Source organism: Symphodus melops (assembly GCF_947650265.1).
Source record: "Symphodus melops genome assembly, chromosome: 19".
Classification (NCBI taxonomy): Eukaryota; Metazoa; Chordata; class Actinopteri; order Labriformes; family Labridae; genus Symphodus; species Symphodus melops.
In genome coordinates, this window is record NC_136709.1 from 14,449,184 (window position 1) to 14,470,738 (window position 21,555).

Here is a 21,555-nt window from a genome sequence, read left to right on the forward strand (position 1 = left end):
CTATCCTAAACAAGCCAACATTGTTTATCCTGAAACCCCTTCATTTTTCTATCCTTGAAAGAAACAACCTTTCATGCTGACTCCTCACACCGTCAACGTTTGTGATTCATTCACTCATCCTGACTAAAAACATGGAGAATATAAATTTTTATTCACTTTCACCTGGTGCAATGGATAACAAACTGCCCAAAGTTAGACACTGCTCTTACATCTTCTCATTTCCTGAAACAATGGTTTGGAATTCAGCTTCATATTGACATTAAGCAAACCTCTTTTTTTTGTGTTTTATTTTATTACACCTAACTTCAGCGGGAAAGCCTGTTAGAATAGAGGGGGGAGGGGGATGAGGGGGCAGAGGAAGGAAGTGTTTGCTGAGTGCTTGGAATGGGTCCCACATCTATCTAAGAAGCCAATGAGCTCTGATAGAGAAACTCCAACAAACCGACTGATTGGCACTGCAAAAGGATGCCATTCAATTAGAAATGAACATGTGAATGGGAAAGCTTCTGAGAGGGATCTGGAGTGATGAAAAATACAGGTTTGCCATGATTGAGCTAGAAACCTGTTTTGGGAATTGCTCATGTGTTTGTGTGTGTGTGTGTGTGTGTGTGTGTGTGAGCACACTCTCTCCCTGATAGGATGGGGCTTCGTTAGGCTAATTACAGCTTTGCTATGTAAATAAGCCTGTCATGGAGGAGAGAGACACACCCACCTCTTTTTCAGACCCAATTAACCTAACTCCCCTGGAATTTTCATACCTTACAATCTTCAGCACACACACACTCACACACATACACACAAAATCAATTCCAGGACTTTGAAACACTTTATTCAATTGTGAATATTGCATGCATTTGTGCTTATATCCCCCCTCCCATGCACAACCACAAAGCCAGTGCAAGACACATGGCTGTGAAGTGAATGTGTCCGTTCGTGTGCAGCGCCCAAGTTTAAGTACTAAACTACCGCTAGCCAGGTGGCATCTAAATGCACGAGGCATCACCAGGGGCTAACAGGCTGCTGGGGCTGTGGTAAGCAGCATCTATCATCTGAGCCACTGATGAATGTCTGTCCTGAGTGTCTCTGTTGCGTAGTGAGGGGAGCACAGAGTGCACGAAATGACTCATGGTGGTGGTGGAAGGAGAAACAAGAAAAAGGGAGGAGGAGGAGTTTGAGAAGCGAGGCTGGAAAGAAGGGCACAATTGAGAGAGAACAGGGAAGAAGGAAGATGCAGGAGTATGATGATGAAGAACGAGCAGACAGAAGATGAGGACAGAGGGAAAGAGTTGCAAGTTGGAATAGGCTTCATCACTAGGAGCTTAGAAATCCATGGGGGGACGAGAGGAAAAGTGGGTGCAGAGAAAAAAAGAAGAAGGAGACAGGGAGGACGAGGTGTAGCAGAAGATGGAGAAGTGTGAAGATCGAGAAGCATGAACAAAAGCAGGAGACAGAAAATGGGCGGGGGGGGGGGGGGGGGGATTGGGAAAGAAGGAAGGCTATGGGGGGGGGAGGGGGGGAGAGACATAGATAGAGATGAGGGATATGGGAGCAGGAGGAAGAACAGAGGGAGATAGTAGCAGGAAAGTGGGTCAGAGGAGCGGACGAGGATGTTGGAAGAGGAGGAAGAAGTGAGTGACGAGGCAAGATGGAGGGGGGGGGGGGTGAGAGAGGGATGGAGCGGGGGATAATAATGAAAGTTTGGTACGAAGGACCAACAGGTGAAGAAACCTGAATAATGAACCTTAACAATTGTCATGTTACAGGTCAACTGTTGTCAATCAAATACAATGTGTGTGTTTGTACGGTTTATAAATCTGTTTCTGAGAACTCTATGCATAACGGATACTTATACAAGTTTAGCATTAACACACCGTGAACCTTCTCTAATAAAGCCAGTTGATACTTTAACCATATCAAACACATTTCCTGACATATATTACAAGATGTCAGGGTATTTCAGTAGCGATTTGAGTGAATTATTTAAAGCAGATCCAGGGTCAGTTAACATAACTCTCATACATAATTTACACAGTTCAACCTACAAGGAATAATGGTTCCAAATCAGTTCCACACGATTTCACTTCTCGTGAATAACCTTTTCATCCAAATGCACATTTTTAATAATTTTCCAGAAAAAATTGTCGGGAAAAACCCCCCAACCAAAACAATGGTGCGTCTTAATTCGCAATAAATGATAACACGTTGGAGTCTGATCAATCGTAGGTCATAATTTCCCTGATAGGCCTCTGTGGAAGATGAAGTTCTAAATAGAAGAAGCTTTTCAGATGAGAGGTAAAATGTCTTCAAGATCTTCAAGCACTCCAGTTGTGTTTTGGATCAAACTTTGAACCTACACAGACAAGATGGAGTTGTGATAATGCATTTACAGGGGTGAGATTTTTTTTATTTTCAATTTTAATACACACTTGAAACTGTTCAATTAGAAAGCATGCCGGTTCATTTACTATTTTGTTCGAAACAATCACACAGGTTTAATGTGACGTAAAGTAGTCACGTAGTCAAGACCTCTCTTACCAAGACATTTACCTTAGAAGAGAACCTGAGACCGAGGCCAATATATTAGGGGATCAAGACCTAGTCAAGACCAAGAAAAAAAGCAGAGTGAGACCTAATCCAGACCATGACCAAGGTAAAGTGAGACCTAATCCAGACCAGGACCAAGGGAGGGTGAGACCTAATCCAGACCAGGACCAAGGCAGGGTGAGACCTAATCCAGACCAGGACCAAGGGAGGGTGAGACCTAATCCAGACCATGACCAAGGTAAAGTGAGACCTAATCCAGACCAGGACCAAGGGAGGGTGAGACCTAATCCAGACCAGGACCAAGGCAGGGTGAGACCTAATCCAGACCAGGACCAAGGGAGGGTGAGACCTAATCCAGACCAGGACCAAGGGAGGGTGAGACCTAATCCAGACCAGGACCAAGGGAGAGTGAGACCTAATCCAGACCAGGACCAAGGTAAAGTGAGACCTAATCCAGACCAGGACCATGGGAGGGTGAGACCTAATCCAGACCAGGACCAAGGCAGGGTGAGACCTAATCCAGACCAGGACCAAGGTAAAGTGAGACCTAATCCAGACCAGGACCAAGGCAGGGTGAGACCTAATCCAGACCAGGACCAAAAGTATCAATGACAAATCAAAATCCAGTGTACAGGGGATGTCACTCACTTCGACTGTAACACTGGGAAGGTTGTGGCCATAATCGGGGGATAAAAATTGAACTAAAAATGGATTGAAGTTATTTGTTCTTGACCAGAACAAGACAGAGTAAACATGCTTTCAATTCGGAGAGGAGACCTTCAAAAAGTAGTCTCGAGAATGGTCTTGAGAGCAAGACCAATCTCAAGTACGACAACACTACAAAGGACACAAAAGGGTTTACACAATGGTACAAATGCATCACTAACTTAAAACTGAAACCTGCTGTTGATACTGTGTGGTTAGGTGAAGGACGGATAAAGAGGGTGACTGACACACATAATCATTATCTAAAAGACAGCAAGAGATTCTTCTGTTTTTTGTGTTTGAAGGAGAAAGAGCTGGGGGCTCACTGGTCACTTGAATCAATACTGTGTCTATGATGAGACAGGAAGAGTTTGTTGTCCAGAGCTTAATTCTCACAAATTAATTAAAGACATTTTTTATTATCCTAAATTTTTATTTCTTCTGTCCATCCTCAGATTTCTCACACTTTAGATGAGATGTTGAAACACAACTTTTTGCAAACAAAGCCGGAACTAGCCTGTTCCTTACCTGTTGTCATATCATTTTGAATGTTAATATTTTGTCTCCCAACTTTGCAATCATGAAACAGTCAACTGATTGACAGCACATTAAAAGAGAAAGTTTCTTATTAGCAGTTTCGCTTTAGATATTATGAACTGCATCCAATCACATTGTGCTCATCCAGTTTTCTGTCCTCATCCACGACTACCACTGAAGTTGAAGTTATAGTTAAAGGCTGATGTCTGACCAGCAAACCAGTTGCTTGTTATTCATCTCAAAACTAGAGAAATGCAGGTAAATAGAAAACTCCTTGAAATGTTCTTAATTTGTAATATCATAAAGATTGCAATTTTTATTTCATTTATTTAAACAAAAATAGGCAATCCGTTTAATAGTATTGTTCTCCATATCTATTGGATTTTTCCAGATTATCTTTATTATTTTACATTAGACACATTTTTTCCAATTCATGTTGGTACAAATAGTGTCTCTGTTCCTGTTCTTTCTCTTTCGTCTTACTCCTCTGCTCATCATGACGTGCTTGTATTCTCGTGTAAAAAAACAAGCTCAACCACACTCACACACAGATGTACTCTCTCTCTCTGTCTGTCTCTTGCACTAATACACACACACACACACACACACACACACACACACACACACACACACACACACACAAAAATGCATGCGTTGTGTCCACACATACATCCACCGGCGCGTGCGCACAAACACACATGAACACAGACAGTCAGCTGTGCCCTTCCCACAGCAAGTAGCACGAAAACAGAACACACTGCTTGTCCCTGCCTTACACACAAACCGCACACACACACACACACACACACACACACACACACACACACACACACACACACACAAACTCTGCAACTGCCCTCTACACACTCTTAAAGGGACATGATGCACATTCAAACATTGCTACGGAGAACAAACGGCACATGTGAACACCTCATAAACATAAAGAATAGATAGATTATCATAAATCATAATAGAAGGGTTGAATGTTGTGTGATAATGAACATTATACTGGCAAACTATGGAGGATTAATATGAGCGTTATGTCATGTTTGTATTGTTCGGGAGTGGCTGGCATAAAAGGATTATATCACTATTAAAGGAGATGGATCGTTTTAAATTCTGATGTTTAAAAAAAAAACATACTTAATTCTTGTGTAACACTGTAAGCTCTTTGAAACTAACCGCAATGTTTAAATGATTGTATTATATCCTATTATTCTCTTTTCAGTTCATAGTTTGGATGAAATGTGCACTGAGGTCAGAGTAAATGAGCAACAAATTGGTTGTTTTTACCAACATCACATTTCGGAAATGGCAGTATCATCATGAACATCATGTTGTGCTACGTTTGCTCTTGAGTTAAAAAGGGAAATAGTTTGAAGGATAAAACATCAGCTAAAACAAGATTTTTTAAGCCCTCTTAAGGCCCTTGATTGGTAACCCATGGCACTAAATTGCATGAAAAACCAGTAAAGTTACTTACAGCCTCCTATTAGGGATTATATAATCAGGTCACTAATTACCTGAAGCAGCTGTGTGCCCAAGTTATTGTCGGGGTCAGGGGTGAAAGTTAATGGGAGGCACCTCTCCTCTGTACAGAGCAAGGTTCACCGTTTATAGTGGTCCCGCTGCAGGACAGGTACTTGCGCAGAAATAGGGGCACTTCACTTGGAACACAGACTTACCCAGGTTGACATTTGGACCACGTAGGAGTCCTTCTTGTTTGACATCGCTACAAAAATAATACATTTAAATGTACAATTTGGATACAGCTATGCTTCTTGCCAATACTAGTGTCGGAATTGTAGTATGAATTTGTATTCTTCATTTGGCTCTGCACGTCACCAAAAATGCAGAGTGAGGCCTGAACTTGAAGGCATCCAGGAGAGAACTTGAACTTGAGCGAAGTCGACTAAAAACTAAGACGCTGTACCTTTAAGAAGCCCCCACCGTCGCACAACAGGGGGGGCGTGAGCTGAATCCAGGAACAGCGATTGAAAAAAAAAAAGCTCCACCAGTGGACGGTTTCAAGTTCCCCCCGGCTGAAACCCTGCCTGATTTGTGGGCAATGTTGGGGATGTAGAAAAAAAGGAAACCGGAGCAAAGAGAGCGCAAGGGAGAAATAGGGAGACAACACTAACTGGGTAGCTATGGAGATAGTAGCTTTTCCTGGTAGCTTTCTTTGACAGGTGCCGAGTGGGATAAATTTAAGTATCAGAACAGCTTCCAAGATGTACGGCAAGGGTAAAGGAGCTGTGGTCCCCTCCGATAGCCAAGCAAGAGAAAAGTAAGTAAATTATTGCACTGTCACAACACACAGAGCGAGCCAAGAAGAGTGTGCTAGGTAGCTAAACTTGCTAACTGATGGAAGTCAGCTTGGCCACTTAAACAGGGAGCACACCGGTTCGGCAAGCTGGGTTTTTTTTCGTTGCGAACATGCATGCCACAAAAGTGATGTTTTCTCTAGTCTTGTTGTGTTTGCTACTTTTTTGTGTGTCTAGTTGGCTCTCTCATCCCCCCAACTACACAGGCATGGCTGCTAAGTTAGCTGAAGCTTGTTAGCTCCACAACCAGTTTCACTCTTTCTTTCTCTCCCAATGCAAAAAACCCCCCCCAAAACAAAACAAACTGGAAGTGTGAGCGACTGGAGTTGCAACACTCCAAAAAGGAGGAAACGTTGCTGCACGTGCTTCCAATAATGATGCATTTATTACAAAAAGGATAAAAAGAATGTGCGCTCATACATGGGGATCCCACATCTCTTCCCAGTGTTAGGAACAATGCATTTGGAGTGACGCTCAGCGTTGTACTGTAGCTAGCTGGCTTTTTTGTGTCGCCCCCGATGGAGCGGCGTGTAAAAATAGAATACAGCTGTTTGGAGCTTTGTCACAAAGTAGCGAAGGAACGTGTTCTAGAATTGTCTCCACGTTCCATTCTGATATGGTTTCCCTTCACGCGCTCGCTATATCGTACCCCTATGTTGTGTGTGTGTGTGTGTGTGTGTGTGTGTGCTCGAGCGCACCGGAGAGCCGCCGCTGCGAGCTCTCAACTTTTTGTGGCCCGTACCGATTTCCCCAAAGTCACCCGAGTGTTTTAAAAAAAACAAAAAAACTGTGTTCTAGATAGAACCACTTTCCAATGCCACACACGCTTTCTATAATGGCCTGTTTTAAAAAAAAATATATGGGGTTGCCTTTCCCTCGTTTTGTCACAAGCTCAGGTGGTGTTAGCTTGGGGAGTTGTAGCCCTCCAATCCCTTTGTCTGCATGCCTCCGTCTCGCAGCCTGTTGTTCGCCGAGGAGATGATATACCACACGTTCACCAACACTTATATAATCTGCAGAGAGTCCAGGTGAAACTCACGTATTAATTAAAGACGTTTTTAAACATTATACATGAAATAGAGGCAGGTTTATTTTTCTGCCGGGAACTTCCTTTGCTGTGACGCAAGCTAAGCATACAGTGCAGTCTTTTTGATTCAACTTTGTTCGATGTGCTTTGTGTGTGAGGATCTGTGGGTTTTTTTTTGATGGGAGCCTCTGTTAAACTACGACTGAATTACCGAACAGGTGGGTTTATTATTCCTCTAACTGGATGGGCTTTTAACACCAGCGAATACCGAACTCCCTGGCTGCTTGGACCAGTCAGCTTTAAGGGTGCTGAAGTGGGACAGAGTTGTCAGACACATGTGTATGTTTGCGTTAAGATCAGCATGTGCCTCATTACCTTCAAACCCACACCTCCCTCTGTGTGTGTGTGTGATGATGATAATGATCCCATATTCTTCATCCTTTCTCCATGCATCGCTCCTCTTAAATGTCTGTCTTCATCTGCCCTCTCACTTCCCAGCCGCCCCATCCAAGTCCTCATTCCCCCGCTTCACTGTTGAATTATTGAGACAGACTGAAGCAGCTGCTCTCAGCTTTGCGTCAGAGTTAAGAGAGACAGAAGAGGAAAGAAAGAGACAAGGAGAGAGAGAGAGAGATGGTGGGCAGACTCATCCATGTTTAAAGACGAGGGTTTTGTCGGGCATTCTCGGGTAGGATGTCAGGTGTGCTTGTGGTATTAGGCACACTGTCTCACCCTGTGGGAGCACACGAGCGTCCGCGCTGATGTCCAAGAGGGTAGGAAGAACAGAAAGGTCAGGAGGTCGCCCCGACATGGTCGAGAAGTGAGTGCATAAATCAAAAGCAAGTTGTGTAACGCGTGCGCAAACTCGAAAAGACTACTGGTTACTGGTGACTAAGCTGCATCTTTTTTGATTTTGATTGAATTTAACTTCACATTCTGGCTGTCAAAAAACCCAGCTGCCCTTTTCTTTCTTTCCTCCCCTTAATGACTTAATAGCTCCTCTGATGACTGCTCCCATCTACTTGTTTTGTGTCCAAAGAAGTGGGACATGCCCACTCTTATGTTCCAGTCAAAACACATTTCTTCCCCCCACGATGTAGCTCTTCTGTCTCCTCCTCCTCCTCCAACTCAAAATTGTCTTCCTGTTCTGTGAGCAAGCTTTAATAATGCAGGAGGCCAGGTGCACGCACATGCAGCCCCTTTTCGCATCCCACACAAAAAAGACACACACACGCGCCACACATTAAAGTTTCATTGAGGGCCTCTTGGGGTGGTGGGCGGGTGGGTGGGGGGGGGGGGGGTTCTGCAGTGTGATCCTCCTATCATCCCCAGACACAAGACCAACTCCTTAACTATTCTCCTATACTAGTAAAACTCCTCCGTCGGGCTCCACGCGTGTTAAGCGAGCTAGTAAACCTGGACTGTACAGAGCGGTGTCAACAGTGTCAAACATTTCAAGCGCTAACTCTCTGCATCCTAAAACGGTCCTGGAACTCCCACGCCTTTCTTTTTCAACACTCTTAATATCTGCACACAGGAAGAGGAAGTAGAGGGATTCACGTTAAAGGTTCGAGGTAAAACTTACGTGCTCAGTGCAGGTGTGTGTGTGTGTGTGTGTGTGTCCCTAATACGAGCTTGACCTGCGAGTGGCAGTGACTTACACTCTACACCAGCGGTCACAGGGAGCTTTGTGACCTACAAATTGGTAGGAGACTCTGAAAGTGGTCAGATTCCCCTGGCTAGAGTGGTCAAGAGTGTGTGTGTGTGTGAACAGTCTTTGGTCTCTTAAGAGCACTGGCTGAACAACAACTCTTCTGTCCCCGATGTCTGTGTTCAAATCAGCCACATTGTGTTTATGCTGTCAGATGTGTTACTGTTGTTGAAGTGTGTCACATGACGTGTTCAGAGCTGGACGATATTAGCGCAGGTGACTCCAGGAAGTTTTTTTTCCGACACAGACGTCCACCTCTGCTTTGTTTGTTTGTTTGCTCATGTGGATGTCTGCCCGCCCATGAACGTTCTCTTATCTACAAGAAGGGAACTCCCTCGGCTATTTATGACCTACCGAGCAGGCTGGCTTACTGAAGGGGAGACGGATGCATTTTAACATGGAGAGTCAAGAGTCCACTGGGATCAGGTTCAACCTGTGATTGGGCCGCTCGTAGCATCCACACTGTCTGCGGCTGTTCTTCAGAGAAACTTTCCAGTGACATCCAACAAATGGAAGAGAAGATGATCCTTTTATTCATGTCACAAACAGAGACGTTTACAGTGTTACAGCAGGACAGCAGAAGAACAATCACACTGTGCAAAAATGAAATTAGATAAAAACATAAAAAAAAAGGCATCAAAATTAGTTAAAAAGAGCTAATGTACCAAATGTAGCTCCAGTGTCTGTTCCATCTAGATGCTCTTCTATCATTTTCAATTAGTATGGACGAAAAAAAAGTGAATTTCTTGTTGTTAAGATTCAAGTATCAGTATACCCCTCTACTACCACCACTCTGAAGATGAGACAGTTCTGACCCCAAAGTTTTTCCTCCTCGCGGCTTCAGAACAGTTGAGGCACAGCAACTTGCACTGCTGGATGAATGACTATGGTTGCCACTACCATTTCCCCCCCCCCCCCCCCCCCCCAAGTAGGGAAAGGCAACTTGAACCACATAATTCTTCATGTGATGACAGTAAACAACAACAGTGATGATGCTGGTGGAGAATGTAACGTTTGTCAAACCAGTGCTGCAATAGAAGTTTCAGGTTATAAACGACTTTCTCTAATGTCGGGGTGAGTGGTAAGCCAAAATTTCAGATAATTTGAGTTTAGCCTGTCTGACATTACTCGGCCATTTTTTTTTCTCCCCGACTTTTCACCGACTGAAGGGATTCCTTCAGTCGGTGTTTATCAGTCCCAAGCAGAGTTCAGGCAAAGGTCTCCGCACAGATATGTTTTTATGGTTTTATTTGATCCTTTCTCAGTGATTACTGTCAGCTGAAGGAGGTTCGAAAGCAAATTGTCGTCCTTCATTATTCAGTCACAAAGGGTTAGGCAACATTGAGGGCACATGACCCTTCAGGTTTGAAAAAAAAAAAAAAAAAAAAAGAGCGGTCGTTGAATCAGTCATTGGAAGCCGGTCGGGACTCTTCTATCCAAAGTGACGTGCAACACAAGTAAGGATCTAGAAAGGAAGAAACGACGTCACTAAGTAAAAACAAACAGCTCTAAGTTTGATTGTACACACAGGTAGTGACAGGCAGTGCACGGAGGCGGAGCCTAACATCGACAGCTGTTCTTGAGAGTTCAAACCAGCATGGAGACCATCGTCGTAATCATCGTTAAGTGTGAACGTGGCCATGAAAGATCTGGGTCTTTCGCCTTTTCTTAAAGGTGCAAAGGGACTCTGCGGATCCGATTTAGTGTTACAGTTCTTTCCACCGCCAGGGGGCCACAGAGGACAGGAGTCGTTACAGGCTTGGAACGCTGTTGTGAAGGTTCGGTCGGGCACATGATTGGCAGAGTGTAGTGGGAGGGAGCGTAGACCTGGAGGATGGAGATTAGCTAAGAGGAAGCAGTTTTTTTTCGTTCTTTAAAAAAAAAAAAAAGAGTCAATTACTGCGCTGAACAAAACCAACTTAAAGCTGTGATGCTGCTTGTTGACATAAAGGACCACTCGGTCAGTCTGCTGAGCGATGAACTGAAGATCAGCTGAGAGTCTGGAGTTGTCTGAATAACGAGCTTCGTCATACATGTCATACGGACTAAAAGAAGCCCATTCAGCATCGGCGTGTGAACAACCGATTTTTGCTCTGACCTGCGAGCAGAGCTCTTCCCGTGCCACGGCGCTAAAAAAAATAAAAACAACCCAAAAAGTTTGGCTGTTGAATCTTTCGCTGAGACGTTTAAGACACGTTGCATCATAAATTCCTTGGATTTAAATGCGCCAGCTGTTACCCCGTCTGCTGTTTGTGATGTTCCAAAAGAACTCGTGCGTCGTGTCTACGAGAGGGACAGCGTGTGATCGTGTAGTGACCATCGTCTGCAACCTTCTGTTATCATCCATTTCGCCTTTTCCTTCCTCTCCCAGACTCCCATTTGCATACTAACAATGCATAAATTAAGCTTTCTGCATGACACGATGATTAAGAACGGATAGTATCTCCATCATAACACACCGGCAGCAGTTGTTTCACAGCATTCAGCAGGAATAGGAACGACCACATGCTAAAGTTTAGCGTGCCTTAACATCTCCCACGTCCCACATGTATTTATTGCCATTACTCAAAGCTACATACGCTGAAGCCTGGAGTGAAGGGACACGTCCCCTAGATCTGGGACATTAAGGAAACACTAACAGCTAATATTTAAAGACAGTTTTAGAAGCACGACGTTTGTAAATGACCATCTCATCATGAATGAATTTCCTACAAGAAGGGCTGCAAACTGCCCATTTGATGACTCTACTTCAGAAATGCCTGAAACAATAAGTAATGTTTTTTTTGTTTTTTTCGTCTTATTTAGTTGATGTGCTGAATGATTGTTAGACTCGGGTTTGAGTTCTTCCATTGTTTATTCTCCAGCAGAATATGAAGAAGTTGTAATGTTCCTCCTCGAGGCAGCCTGAGGTTTGAGCCGGCGGCTGAGCATGTTAGCATCCCGATGATTCCAAAATACACGTGTATGTTTTTTTTAATTTTTTAATTTTTTATAAGAAATATTCGTCAGGGGAAAAAAAATCAGAGCAGCTTTCACACCAGACCCTCACCGAGCTTCTTTTCAAACACACCGATAGTTTGAACTCTTCAGGACTCTCAACCAAACTTTTGTATTCCTCCTTTAAACCACCAGAGAAGTCTAAAAGAAAGACGTCGGAGTCGTCCCTACGTTCACCCGCAGACGGCTTCGGGAGCAGCAAATGAGCTGCTTGTGATTTTAAAAAACAAACCCAAACAGGACAACATCCTTAATATCCAAAAAGCATGTTTGATTGACCATTCCATTGACTAATGATGGACACACGGAGCGAACTGTCCCTCTCATTAGGAGCGTCTGCTCTCGGCACGCGGGCCACTGTCATATCCACGCTGCCGGTCGATTGATGGTCCATTAACAGCCTATTAAACACGACTAAGTGAAGGCGTTGGAGCACAATGTTGGGGCCAATGGGGGTTTCCCCCCACTCCACAGCATGGTTCTTGTGTGTGCTAATAGACCCCGCTGGATTGCTGTTCTCAAGTGTAATAGCAGTGATTTCAAAAAGTCCATCTGCAGCTTTGAATGTATTGTAGAAATAAGTGGAGAAACCTGTTATGTCAAGAGCTTTTTTTTTTTTCTTCTCACATCAGTCAATTCTTTTTTTTTTTTTATAAGAGGATAAGAGGACTCTGGCTGCTTCAGCTTTAGCTTGGTGAGATGTGAAGAGATCGGCACATGCCATGCTCAAATGATGTGGCACTTTATTAAAAGAATGGACAGGAACCCCAAAATACCGCCCCACCCCACCAACGATTCCATTTGAAGAACAGGGTCCTGAAGTTGGTTCTCGCTCTGGTTGTTGACGTGCTGAAGTCCCTGCATCTGTGGTTACACCTGAGAGCATCAGCGAGACGTTAGCTGATCTGATGGCTGCTCAACACACTCGCTAACACCGACACAGATTGTTTTTGATGTCTATGTATTAGTAAAGCAAAAGTTTGATAATAATTTCTGTATCTGCTGTTGCTCTACATGTCCTCATCTATTTTTTTTTTTTTTGCTTTTGGTAGAAACTTAAATGACTAAAATAGGTTTTTGAAACTACAGCAGTTCTTTGACTGTGAGCTCGAGAGGCCTCGAGTGTCTTGGAGCATCTGTTCAGAAGAAAAAACCTCAGTTTCAAAATGTTTCCGTTGCTCACTTGAAGTGCGTCTGCTTGTAAATGAAGAGATCGACCCTTTAATGAAGTTTAAGCTTCAAACTCGGGAGCGTTGTAATGAAACTGGTTCTGTTTTTACCGGGGTGACGACCAGCGATGATTTGTTCACGTAGGGAAACGGTAACTTCCTTATCTCAGGCCTCTGCTGCCGGGGAACGCCCGACGGTCTTCTGCTTGCATACGGGGTACCAGGAGGAGCAATCAACCTCCCACCACCCCGAAAAGAGAGACGCAAAATACTCAAGTTAGGGAATACTTGTGCACCTGAACGTGGTCGCTAAGATTTGTTTTCCTTCCTCCTCCAGGTTAGCGTTGTATGTGTACGAGTACCTGCTACACGTGGGAGCACAGAAGTCCGCACAGACCTTCCTGTCCGAGGTAAGACGGCACCCACCACTCCCAACCACTTTAAAGTATGCCTCATGTTTGTTCTCTTAAAAAAAAAAATCTGTCCAACAAATAAACCAAACCCATGTCACGCGGGCCTCGATGACCTGTGAGTGAAAAGTGTCATCACACTCCTGGTCCTTGCAGCAGTAGCGGATGCTCACAGCAACTTGTATCACCGACGCAAACGTGCTGAACAAGGACGACCGAGCGTAAGGTGCTGCATCAATATTTGAAAAGGAAATCCGGTAAAGTTACGGGCGGCTGGTGCAACACCGTCTGCCACGGTGTGACGCAGCATGTAAACACAGTTTAATACCAGCAACATGCAACAGCCGCCTCGGTTCCAGACAAGCCAATAAAACTCGACAGTTGAGCTCGCAACTATAACCAAACACACCTCGGATGAAAAAGAAAAAAAAAAAAAAGACAAACAAGACAGAAGGATGTCAGTCAGGAAGATGGAGATTGACACAGGAGGAGAGATGCCTATCCTCACATCCGAGGCCATTGACAGTTTGAGACGGACTGATTATATGTTCTTAACCTCTGGACCTGCAGACATAATCCTCTCCCTCTCTCTCTCGTGGCTGCGAGTGACTCTTTCTCCCTTCTCTCGTCCCCCTTCAGATTCGATGGGAGAAGAACATTACATTAGGGGAGCCTCCGGGATTCCTGCATTCATGGTGGTGGTGAGTGTCACGTTCACTGTATGAAGAAGTCTTGTGTTGTCTTTGTTTGTTTTGTGCGTGTCATGCGTGTCATTCCAAATTCAGTGTCTGGTTTAGAGAACTGTGCAGCAGAAACGTCAGTGAAGAAAAACGATAAAACAATGAAAACATCAGATAAAAAATGTACAGAAGGAAACGGCGGAAAATCGTTTTTTGTTTTTTTGGGGGCGGAATTAGACGATGGCGTTGTCGATCATCAGTCCTCATTTTTCCTGTCTGGTTTAAAACCGACCTCCGTAGACGGGCCTGTGAGCGGAGCCTCTCTGCCTTGGGGTCGACCAAACTCAGAGGGCGTGATCCCTCCCTCCCTCCCTCTCTCCCCTCCTCCAGCTCTCCATCCTTCAACCTCCATGTTCCTGAAACAATAGACCCAGATGGTTAGGGAATGGACCCCCACCCTAAAATTCTACGTCCCCCCCTCGTCACCCTTTGTGTAACCCCCCCACCCCCCTCACCTCCCACTTTTTCCCTCCTTTGTTCACGTGGAAGAGGGATTCTTAGCAGATTAACCCTTTGCATTCCATCTTCCTTTGTCACCTCTCTGTCCTCCTCCCCCCCTCCTCCTGTCATTTTTGCCCCTGGCTAAGATTTGACCTTTAAGGTCACCAGCCCAAAACCCTGATCTGCAGTTTCACTTGTTTTTCCTCTTTAAGTGACTCTTGTGTCTGACTGTAATATCCAACTCTAACGTAGCAGTCTTCATTATTTACCGATGTCTGTCAATAGCTTTATGAATCTTGTTTTTTGGGGGGGTTTTTTGTCCATGAGTTTATTATAGTTGTCTGTGACAGAATCCTTTTTTTAATTTTTGTCGTATGTAACTGAGAGAAACATGTCAGGCAGTATATCTGACCAAACAAACATGTCCAGACCATCGACCGCTTTACATGCCCCCCCCCCCAATAAATCCTCTAGTTAATGTCATGAAAATATCTCAATATGTTTAAAATTTCGACTGTCATACAGTGTGTCACTCACACTAGACAATCTGTACGGCACCTTTGACCCCTACAGTTCAGTTAGTTAGTGACTGGTACTGAATGCTCCGTTAGCTGCTTAAGCACGGTACACCTCCTCGGGCCCGGCACGGTTGGAAGAACCCAACGTGAAGTGCAATCGATCCCAGCCTTCCATTATCTTTACCTCCAGTGTGAGTGCACCCTTAATAACCTGAACAGCTGTGTACGTCAATCCCAAACTCTATTCAAATCCAATAAGGAAGTGTTACTACTGCAAGACTTCCTGTCTTTTTTTTTTCCCCCCAAATGTTCAATTACAAACGAAGTTCAATAAATAACACTTAACTTCCCGTGTGGATAATACTCGCTGTGTTATCATGTAAAACATCACTGATTGATCGCTTCACCAAATCGACATAACTCTCCAGAACTGAGCTCACCGGATTCTTCTCAGATTCACTGAGCAAGCTGAAGGACACGATTTGTGAATTTAGTTCTGTACACATTACAAAGGAAACGCATGTTTAAAAAAGCTGAGCGTAAAATTACAGACTTAAAAGTAAATATAGCCTTAAATGCTCGTAAAAAAAGAAGGTACAATGTCTCGTGTAAGTTTTCACCTCAGGGGGCTGGTTCTGCTGAGTCGGAGAAATGAGCGTCAGGCCCGGAAAGCACCATCAGCAATATTAGACCAAGGATCTTGTTTTAATAAAAAGAAAACCCAACCAACGGAATAGTAATGTTTAGAAGGCAGGGGGAAAAACTAGACGACGAGTTTTCAGTCACGGCTTTAAATCTTCCGTCTCTGCAAGGATTAAGATTCACACAAAAATCAAACCTTTCCACATTTGTTTGTGTCCACATAAAAACACAACAACAACAACACCTCGGCATTCTTATCACGGGAAGATGACGTTGTGTTTTTCGTCTTGGGGACCGCACTGCGTCTCTTACATGACTCATGGCGTGCAGAGATGGAGGAACACTACAAGATGTTGAACTGGAGCTGCTGCCTGATTAGTCCCATTGTTCGCCACGTTGATGTTTCACTGGGATTATAGCGCTTTCTTTAATCAATGCACACAAATTGATTGAATAAAGACCTCGGAGACGGGCCGCACACACGCAGTTAGCTTTGACATTTAATATTTGTGTGTTTGTGTTTCTGTTCACATAGACTGAAACAGAAGACCTTCCTTTTTAAAGCCGGAGTAACTCCTCCCCCCCCGACCAAAAGAACGACTCCTGGAGCGTTGGTCACATGGGTTAGCATACTACCACAGCAAGGCAGACAGTCTCACCTGATGCTCCAGAGGTTTAGCAAAAAGCCGTGACTGCACTTTTGCTGCGACTTGGGACCGCCACCCATCTTTCGTCAAAAAATGTTGGAGGATGATTCTCCGTAACACGGTTAGATTAACGCCAGAATGAGATCCCCAAAATAGCCGACCCGTACCGTTCTACTGTCGGAACCCTTCTTGGGGTGCCGAGTGCATCAATCCGACCCCAAAAAGGTGGAGCGAAACAGCGTTTTGTTTATATTGCTGAAGGAAGGAATACGCTGAGTGACTTTGTTGGTAGGAAGTCCGAACTCGACTTTTTCAAAGCACATCATCTACATTTTGGATCCAGAGAAGACAGAAGGGGTTGTTAGAATGTCTCTGTGGGTTAAGCAGCACAACAGCTCCCGAGGGGATCGTACCAAAAAAACAACAACAGGTTTTATTCAAAAAGTACCGGGAGATCTCTACAGAGCCTACAAGCGTGAGTGGCGTGATCATTACGACAGGACAAAGGTGTGTTTGTGACAGTTTCTTCTATGCCGCTGTTTCCCAATTGCAAATCTGGAAAAAAGAGACTTTCGAGTGCGTCAGGATGAAATGATGAGAAGATGCACTCACAATGACGCTGGCTCCAAATCAACGCTTCGACAAGAGGCTATCTTCAAGCTCGAGTGCAGCCTTACTTTTGTCCTGACAGCCATGTTTAGGGCTCGGAAATAGAAGCAGTAAATGCATGTATGAATATGTAAGTGTGCAAGTGTGTGTTTTGAGTGAGTGCGAGGTTGATGGGGGGGGGGGGGGGGTTGTGTCTGGCATTGTGCCCCTCTCACTGTGATACTCGAGTGTGTAAGAGCGCTGGGGGAGATAGTGAGAGTGCGTGAATGGCTTCTGAATAGCTGTTGTACATTTGCTTTGGATTGCTCTGTTCGGTAACCTTTGCCCCCTTTCTCTCTCTCTGCCTCTGTCTTCCCGTGCCCCCCCCTCCACCACCCTCCATTTCAGCGTATTCTGGGATTTGTATTGCGCGGCTCCAGACCGAAGGGAGACGTGCGAACACTCCAGCGAGGCCAAGGCCTTCCATGACTATGTAAGTGACGGAGCGGCTCTGCAGGCTCTCCTTTTCTTTTACTTTTTCTTTTAAAGTGTTCTGTCTTTACTCACTGAGGAATCAGGTGTTTGACTTGTTTGACTCTGGACACACACACACACACACACACACACACACACACACACGGATAACGTGCAGCACAAGGACATTTGGACAGAGGATCTGATACGCTCCAAACATCTGATTCTTTATAAGTCCTGATCATTTTCTTGATTGTCTTGGTGTACAAACTGATGAAAAGTATTCCGTCTGGACACTCTGTAGTTTCATCAGTTAAAAACAGACACCATGTAGTCATGGATTTCAAGCAGTGATGTTTTTTGTGTGTGTTTTGTAAGCTAACTGTTAACTCAAGCTGTAAACCTAAGGGAAACACTGCAGTGGCATACGAAGAAGAGCCTGAACATGTTCAGACGGGTCTCGACTCTCTGGTTTACCATGACAGTTGTAGTTCCTGGTTGTAGCAGGATTTAAGATGTGTTTTTGGGGCTTTTTGTGCCTTTTATTGGAGAGATAGGACAGTGGACAGATGGCAATCAGGGAGGGAGAGAGAGAGAGAGAGAGTGGGGACTGACATGCGGGACAGGAGTCGAACCCGGGCTGCCCACATTGAGGACTATAGCCTCCATATATGGGGACGCGCACGCTAACTACTGCGCCACCAGCGAGCCCGTAGCAGGATTTAAAAAACGTTGTGCTTGATGTTGTTGTTTTTTGAATGTATGTTGTTCTTTGTTGATGTAAAGCACTTTGCCACTGTCGTCTGTGAAAAGTTCTATATCGATATATTTGACTAACTTCTGGTTGCTGAAGTGATAACAAAAAAAAAAAAAAAAGATTTTCGGTTCATTCTGCGATCCACCTTCAAGTGTGGATTTGACGTGTGATGTGCTTTGTTTCGGTTCACATAGAGGCCTTCAGCTCTGGTCATTGAAACATTGTCGATGGCCCCGAAGAAAAGACTCCACCATCTGTGGGTATTGGCCACCATTGCCATTGAGACCAAGCCAGTCAGTGTTGTTACGTGGTCAATAACAGGCTGTTGTTGTTGTTGCAGTTTAAAGCGTAAAAAAAAACAGCTTCATAAACGCTGAAATAATCCAGACGCTCCCATATGATGAAGTCAACAGATTTAAGCTGCAGAACCATTCTCTTAACGGCGTAAGCTTTTTAGCCTCATGTCACAGAATGCGTCTCTCAGCACAGTGCATCATGGGAATTGTAGTTAACTTATACTTATTGAGTTTTGTTGTTGTTGTTGTTGATGTTGTTGCGTACACACCTGAAGAGCTGAATACTAATGTGACTGCTGGAGACGGAAATGAAAGTAGCTTGAACTGATGCGTCTGAATCTCTACTCTGGTTTCTTCAAGAATCGGTTCATCAACACGTGTTCGACTTGAAAGACGATTAGAAACACTAACTGATTCTGATGTCAAACTTGAAAAATGATTTGCGGTGGTCGATCGGAGGTCAGGAGTCGAGGGTCAGATATGAAGCAGCCTTTCTGCAGTTTGAAAGGAATTCAGTTTCTCGATGGAGGACTCTTGAGGGGGAGTGGCTGCCTGCTGTCAAAGCGGCTCAGGTCCAGGTATAATAACAGCTCCAGTGTACTGCCTAATAACACTGTAAATAAGTGTTTTCCTCCTCTAACTGTATCCACTTGTTTAAATGTCGTGTTGTGATTGACACTGTGCGTCTGTCTCCAGCCTGTCCTCTCTGGCCAAGACAGTGTGGCATTGTGTGTGTGTGTGTGTGTGTGTGTGTGTGTGTGCGCGCGTGCACTGTATAGTGTGGGGAGATAATGGAATAGAGTTCTAATCCGATAATCCCAGCACTGGGCCGAGGCTAAGCCAGGGATTTGTGTGTGTGTGTGTGTGTGTGTATGTGTGTGTATGTGTGTGTGTGTGTGTGTGTGCGCGTGTGCGTGTGTGTATATGTGTGTATTTTTGGATGGGGGGGCATCTTTGGCAACCAGCCCATCGAGGGAGGGTGGAGGGGCTCACACCCTCAGTGCCAGAGTGCCAGTTAACCCTGTGTGTGTGTGTGTGTGTGTGTGTGCGTGTGTGTGTACATAGATGGGTGTGTGCTACATGCTTGCTTGCTGTCAGTGATAAAGCGAAGGAGACAGGAGCGGTTTAATTTTGGCTCCAGCCCCCCGAGGCGAGTCTCTGAGCACAGGTCCTTTTTTTTTACTGCTTTCAAAAGGAGACGCTTTGAGACGTTGGAAGAAAAAAAACCAACAACAATATTTCACCTCACCTCAAAGTTACTCGCTCTCTTTGAGGATTGCAAGATTGCAAGCCAGCATTACACAGGCATTATCACTGTTTCCTGTCCTGGGTGCAGGGAGCCATCAAAGGTTTCTGGGTACAGTAGAAGCTACTTTCACCTCACATTCAGACACCTTTGGATTGACTTTTGGTTTTATGGGGGATTTATGTGGATTTGAACTTGATTTGGTTTACTGTCTTGTTTGTGTTGTAAATGTTCACAGATTATAATCAACACAGAAAATAAAACTGGTTTGTTCTTGAAGTTTTCAAGCTCCTTTCCTTTGTACGTTGTCTGACGCTGACATCGTTATATTTATATGACATTAGTCAAACATCATTTAGACTGAAGGCGGTCAGTAATTTAGGCATCAGGTGATATAAAGAGTCGTCCCACTCTTTTAAGATGTCACCTGAGCTTGTATCTCCTCATTTTCCACGAGTCTAATACCCGTCTTAAAAATAACCTTTTCAGGTGATATATTTATTGAAGGTCGGCGTGGGAATCCCACCTCAAGAAACGATCTGATTGGCCAGCATCAGTCACAGCTCATTGGCTGTAGGAGGGCCTGTCATGGTTGATGTTGGACGCCATCGATGAGTTGTTGAACAAAGAGGCTGCGACGAAAGAGAGAGAACCAAAACGTGTGTTGACGCCTCGTGGTGTCATGATAGCAAAGACAATTAGTCTGCGACGTATTCAAATGATTTCTGAGGCTTTTTTTCCCCACGATGACTGAAATCCTCACTGAGCGCATGAGAGGCAGAAAAAGGCCTTCATAAACCCCTCCGACAGTCGAAACCTAAACAACCCTTAAAGGTCGACGCGGTTGCGTGATTTAACAACTTAAACAATTCTCGGACGTCCTGAAGAGTTAGCGGTTTCGTTGAGATGTGACTTCTTGCTGCTGCTCGGTTGCAGATGTTTAAATTGACGCCGTTTGCTCGTCCCTCTTTCTTTACACACCTGCCCACCTTTCTCACTTCTTTCACACATCCCTCCCCACTTTCTTGCAGCATGTGGTCTCTCTTTAACACCAACTCTATGACGACTTCTTCTTCTTCTAGTTTCCTCCCCATTATGCCTCCCACCCTCTTTATTATATCTCTTTCTCTCTCCTCCGCCCGACACAGCAGTCAGTGGGCCTCTTCGCATCTCACTCTCCTTATCGCTCCTTCCTCCTCTCTCTCTCTCTCCCCCCCTTTATCTCGTCCCTCCCGCCTGCCCGCCCTCACCACCATTACTACCTCTGCTCCCGAGAGAAGATTGATTGGCTAATCTAGCTGTTTACCCATAATGCCTAGTAGTGCCGTGAAGGAGAGGGCAGTGAAGACACAACCACATGACATTTAAGGTATTTGAAAAAAGAGCTGAGTGTGCAGGTGTCAAAACAGAGAGGGGGAGGAGAGAAAGGACTAGTTTGTTTTAAACAAAGTAACAGCAGAAATATACATTATGAATATTTCTATCTTTACTTATACTTGAATGTTTTTTTTAAACAAACTATAACGTTTGTCTCCCCACAATGAATCAAGTCTGAATCATCTTCTCTGCAATAAACTCTGATGGAGCTCTTTATTTTTCTCCCACATACTCTCTGCTTTGTGCTCTCTCTACCTCCAGCATTATCGATGCACTGGAATGGGGGGGGAAAAAAAAAAAAAAGAGATAAGAAGCTCCATTAAAGTTGACAATTAGCTGGGTCATAAATTTAGAAAAACCGCAATACGTGTGTAAACACGAGGGAAACGGTTGGAGCTCGCCTTT

General features: G+C 44.5%; 1 protein-coding gene across 5 annotated transcripts in view; it reads left to right on the forward strand.

The window, feature by feature from the left end:
• Positions 1-5,800: 5,800 nt before the first annotated feature.
• Positions 5,801-21,555, forward strand: part of LOC306840099 (single-stranded DNA-binding protein 3) — a 33,231-nt gene continuing 17,476 nt past the window's right edge. For 2 of the 5 annotated variants that reach the window (XM_079369163.1, XM_079369165.1), the window contains exons 1-4: positions 5,803-6,073; positions 13,352-13,424; positions 14,064-14,125; positions 17,409-17,493. In XM_079369163.1, coding sequence (XP_079225289.1) covers positions 6,018-6,073; positions 13,352-13,424; positions 14,064-14,125; positions 17,409-17,493 — 276 coding nt within the window. In that variant the 5' untranslated portion in view covers positions 5,803-6,017. Of the gene's footprint in view, positions 6,074-13,351; positions 13,425-14,063; positions 14,126-16,852; positions 17,152-17,408; positions 17,494-21,555 lie in introns of those variants that run through there. The other 3 variants (XM_079369167.1, XM_079369164.1, XM_079369166.1) reach the window with 3 other exon arrangements.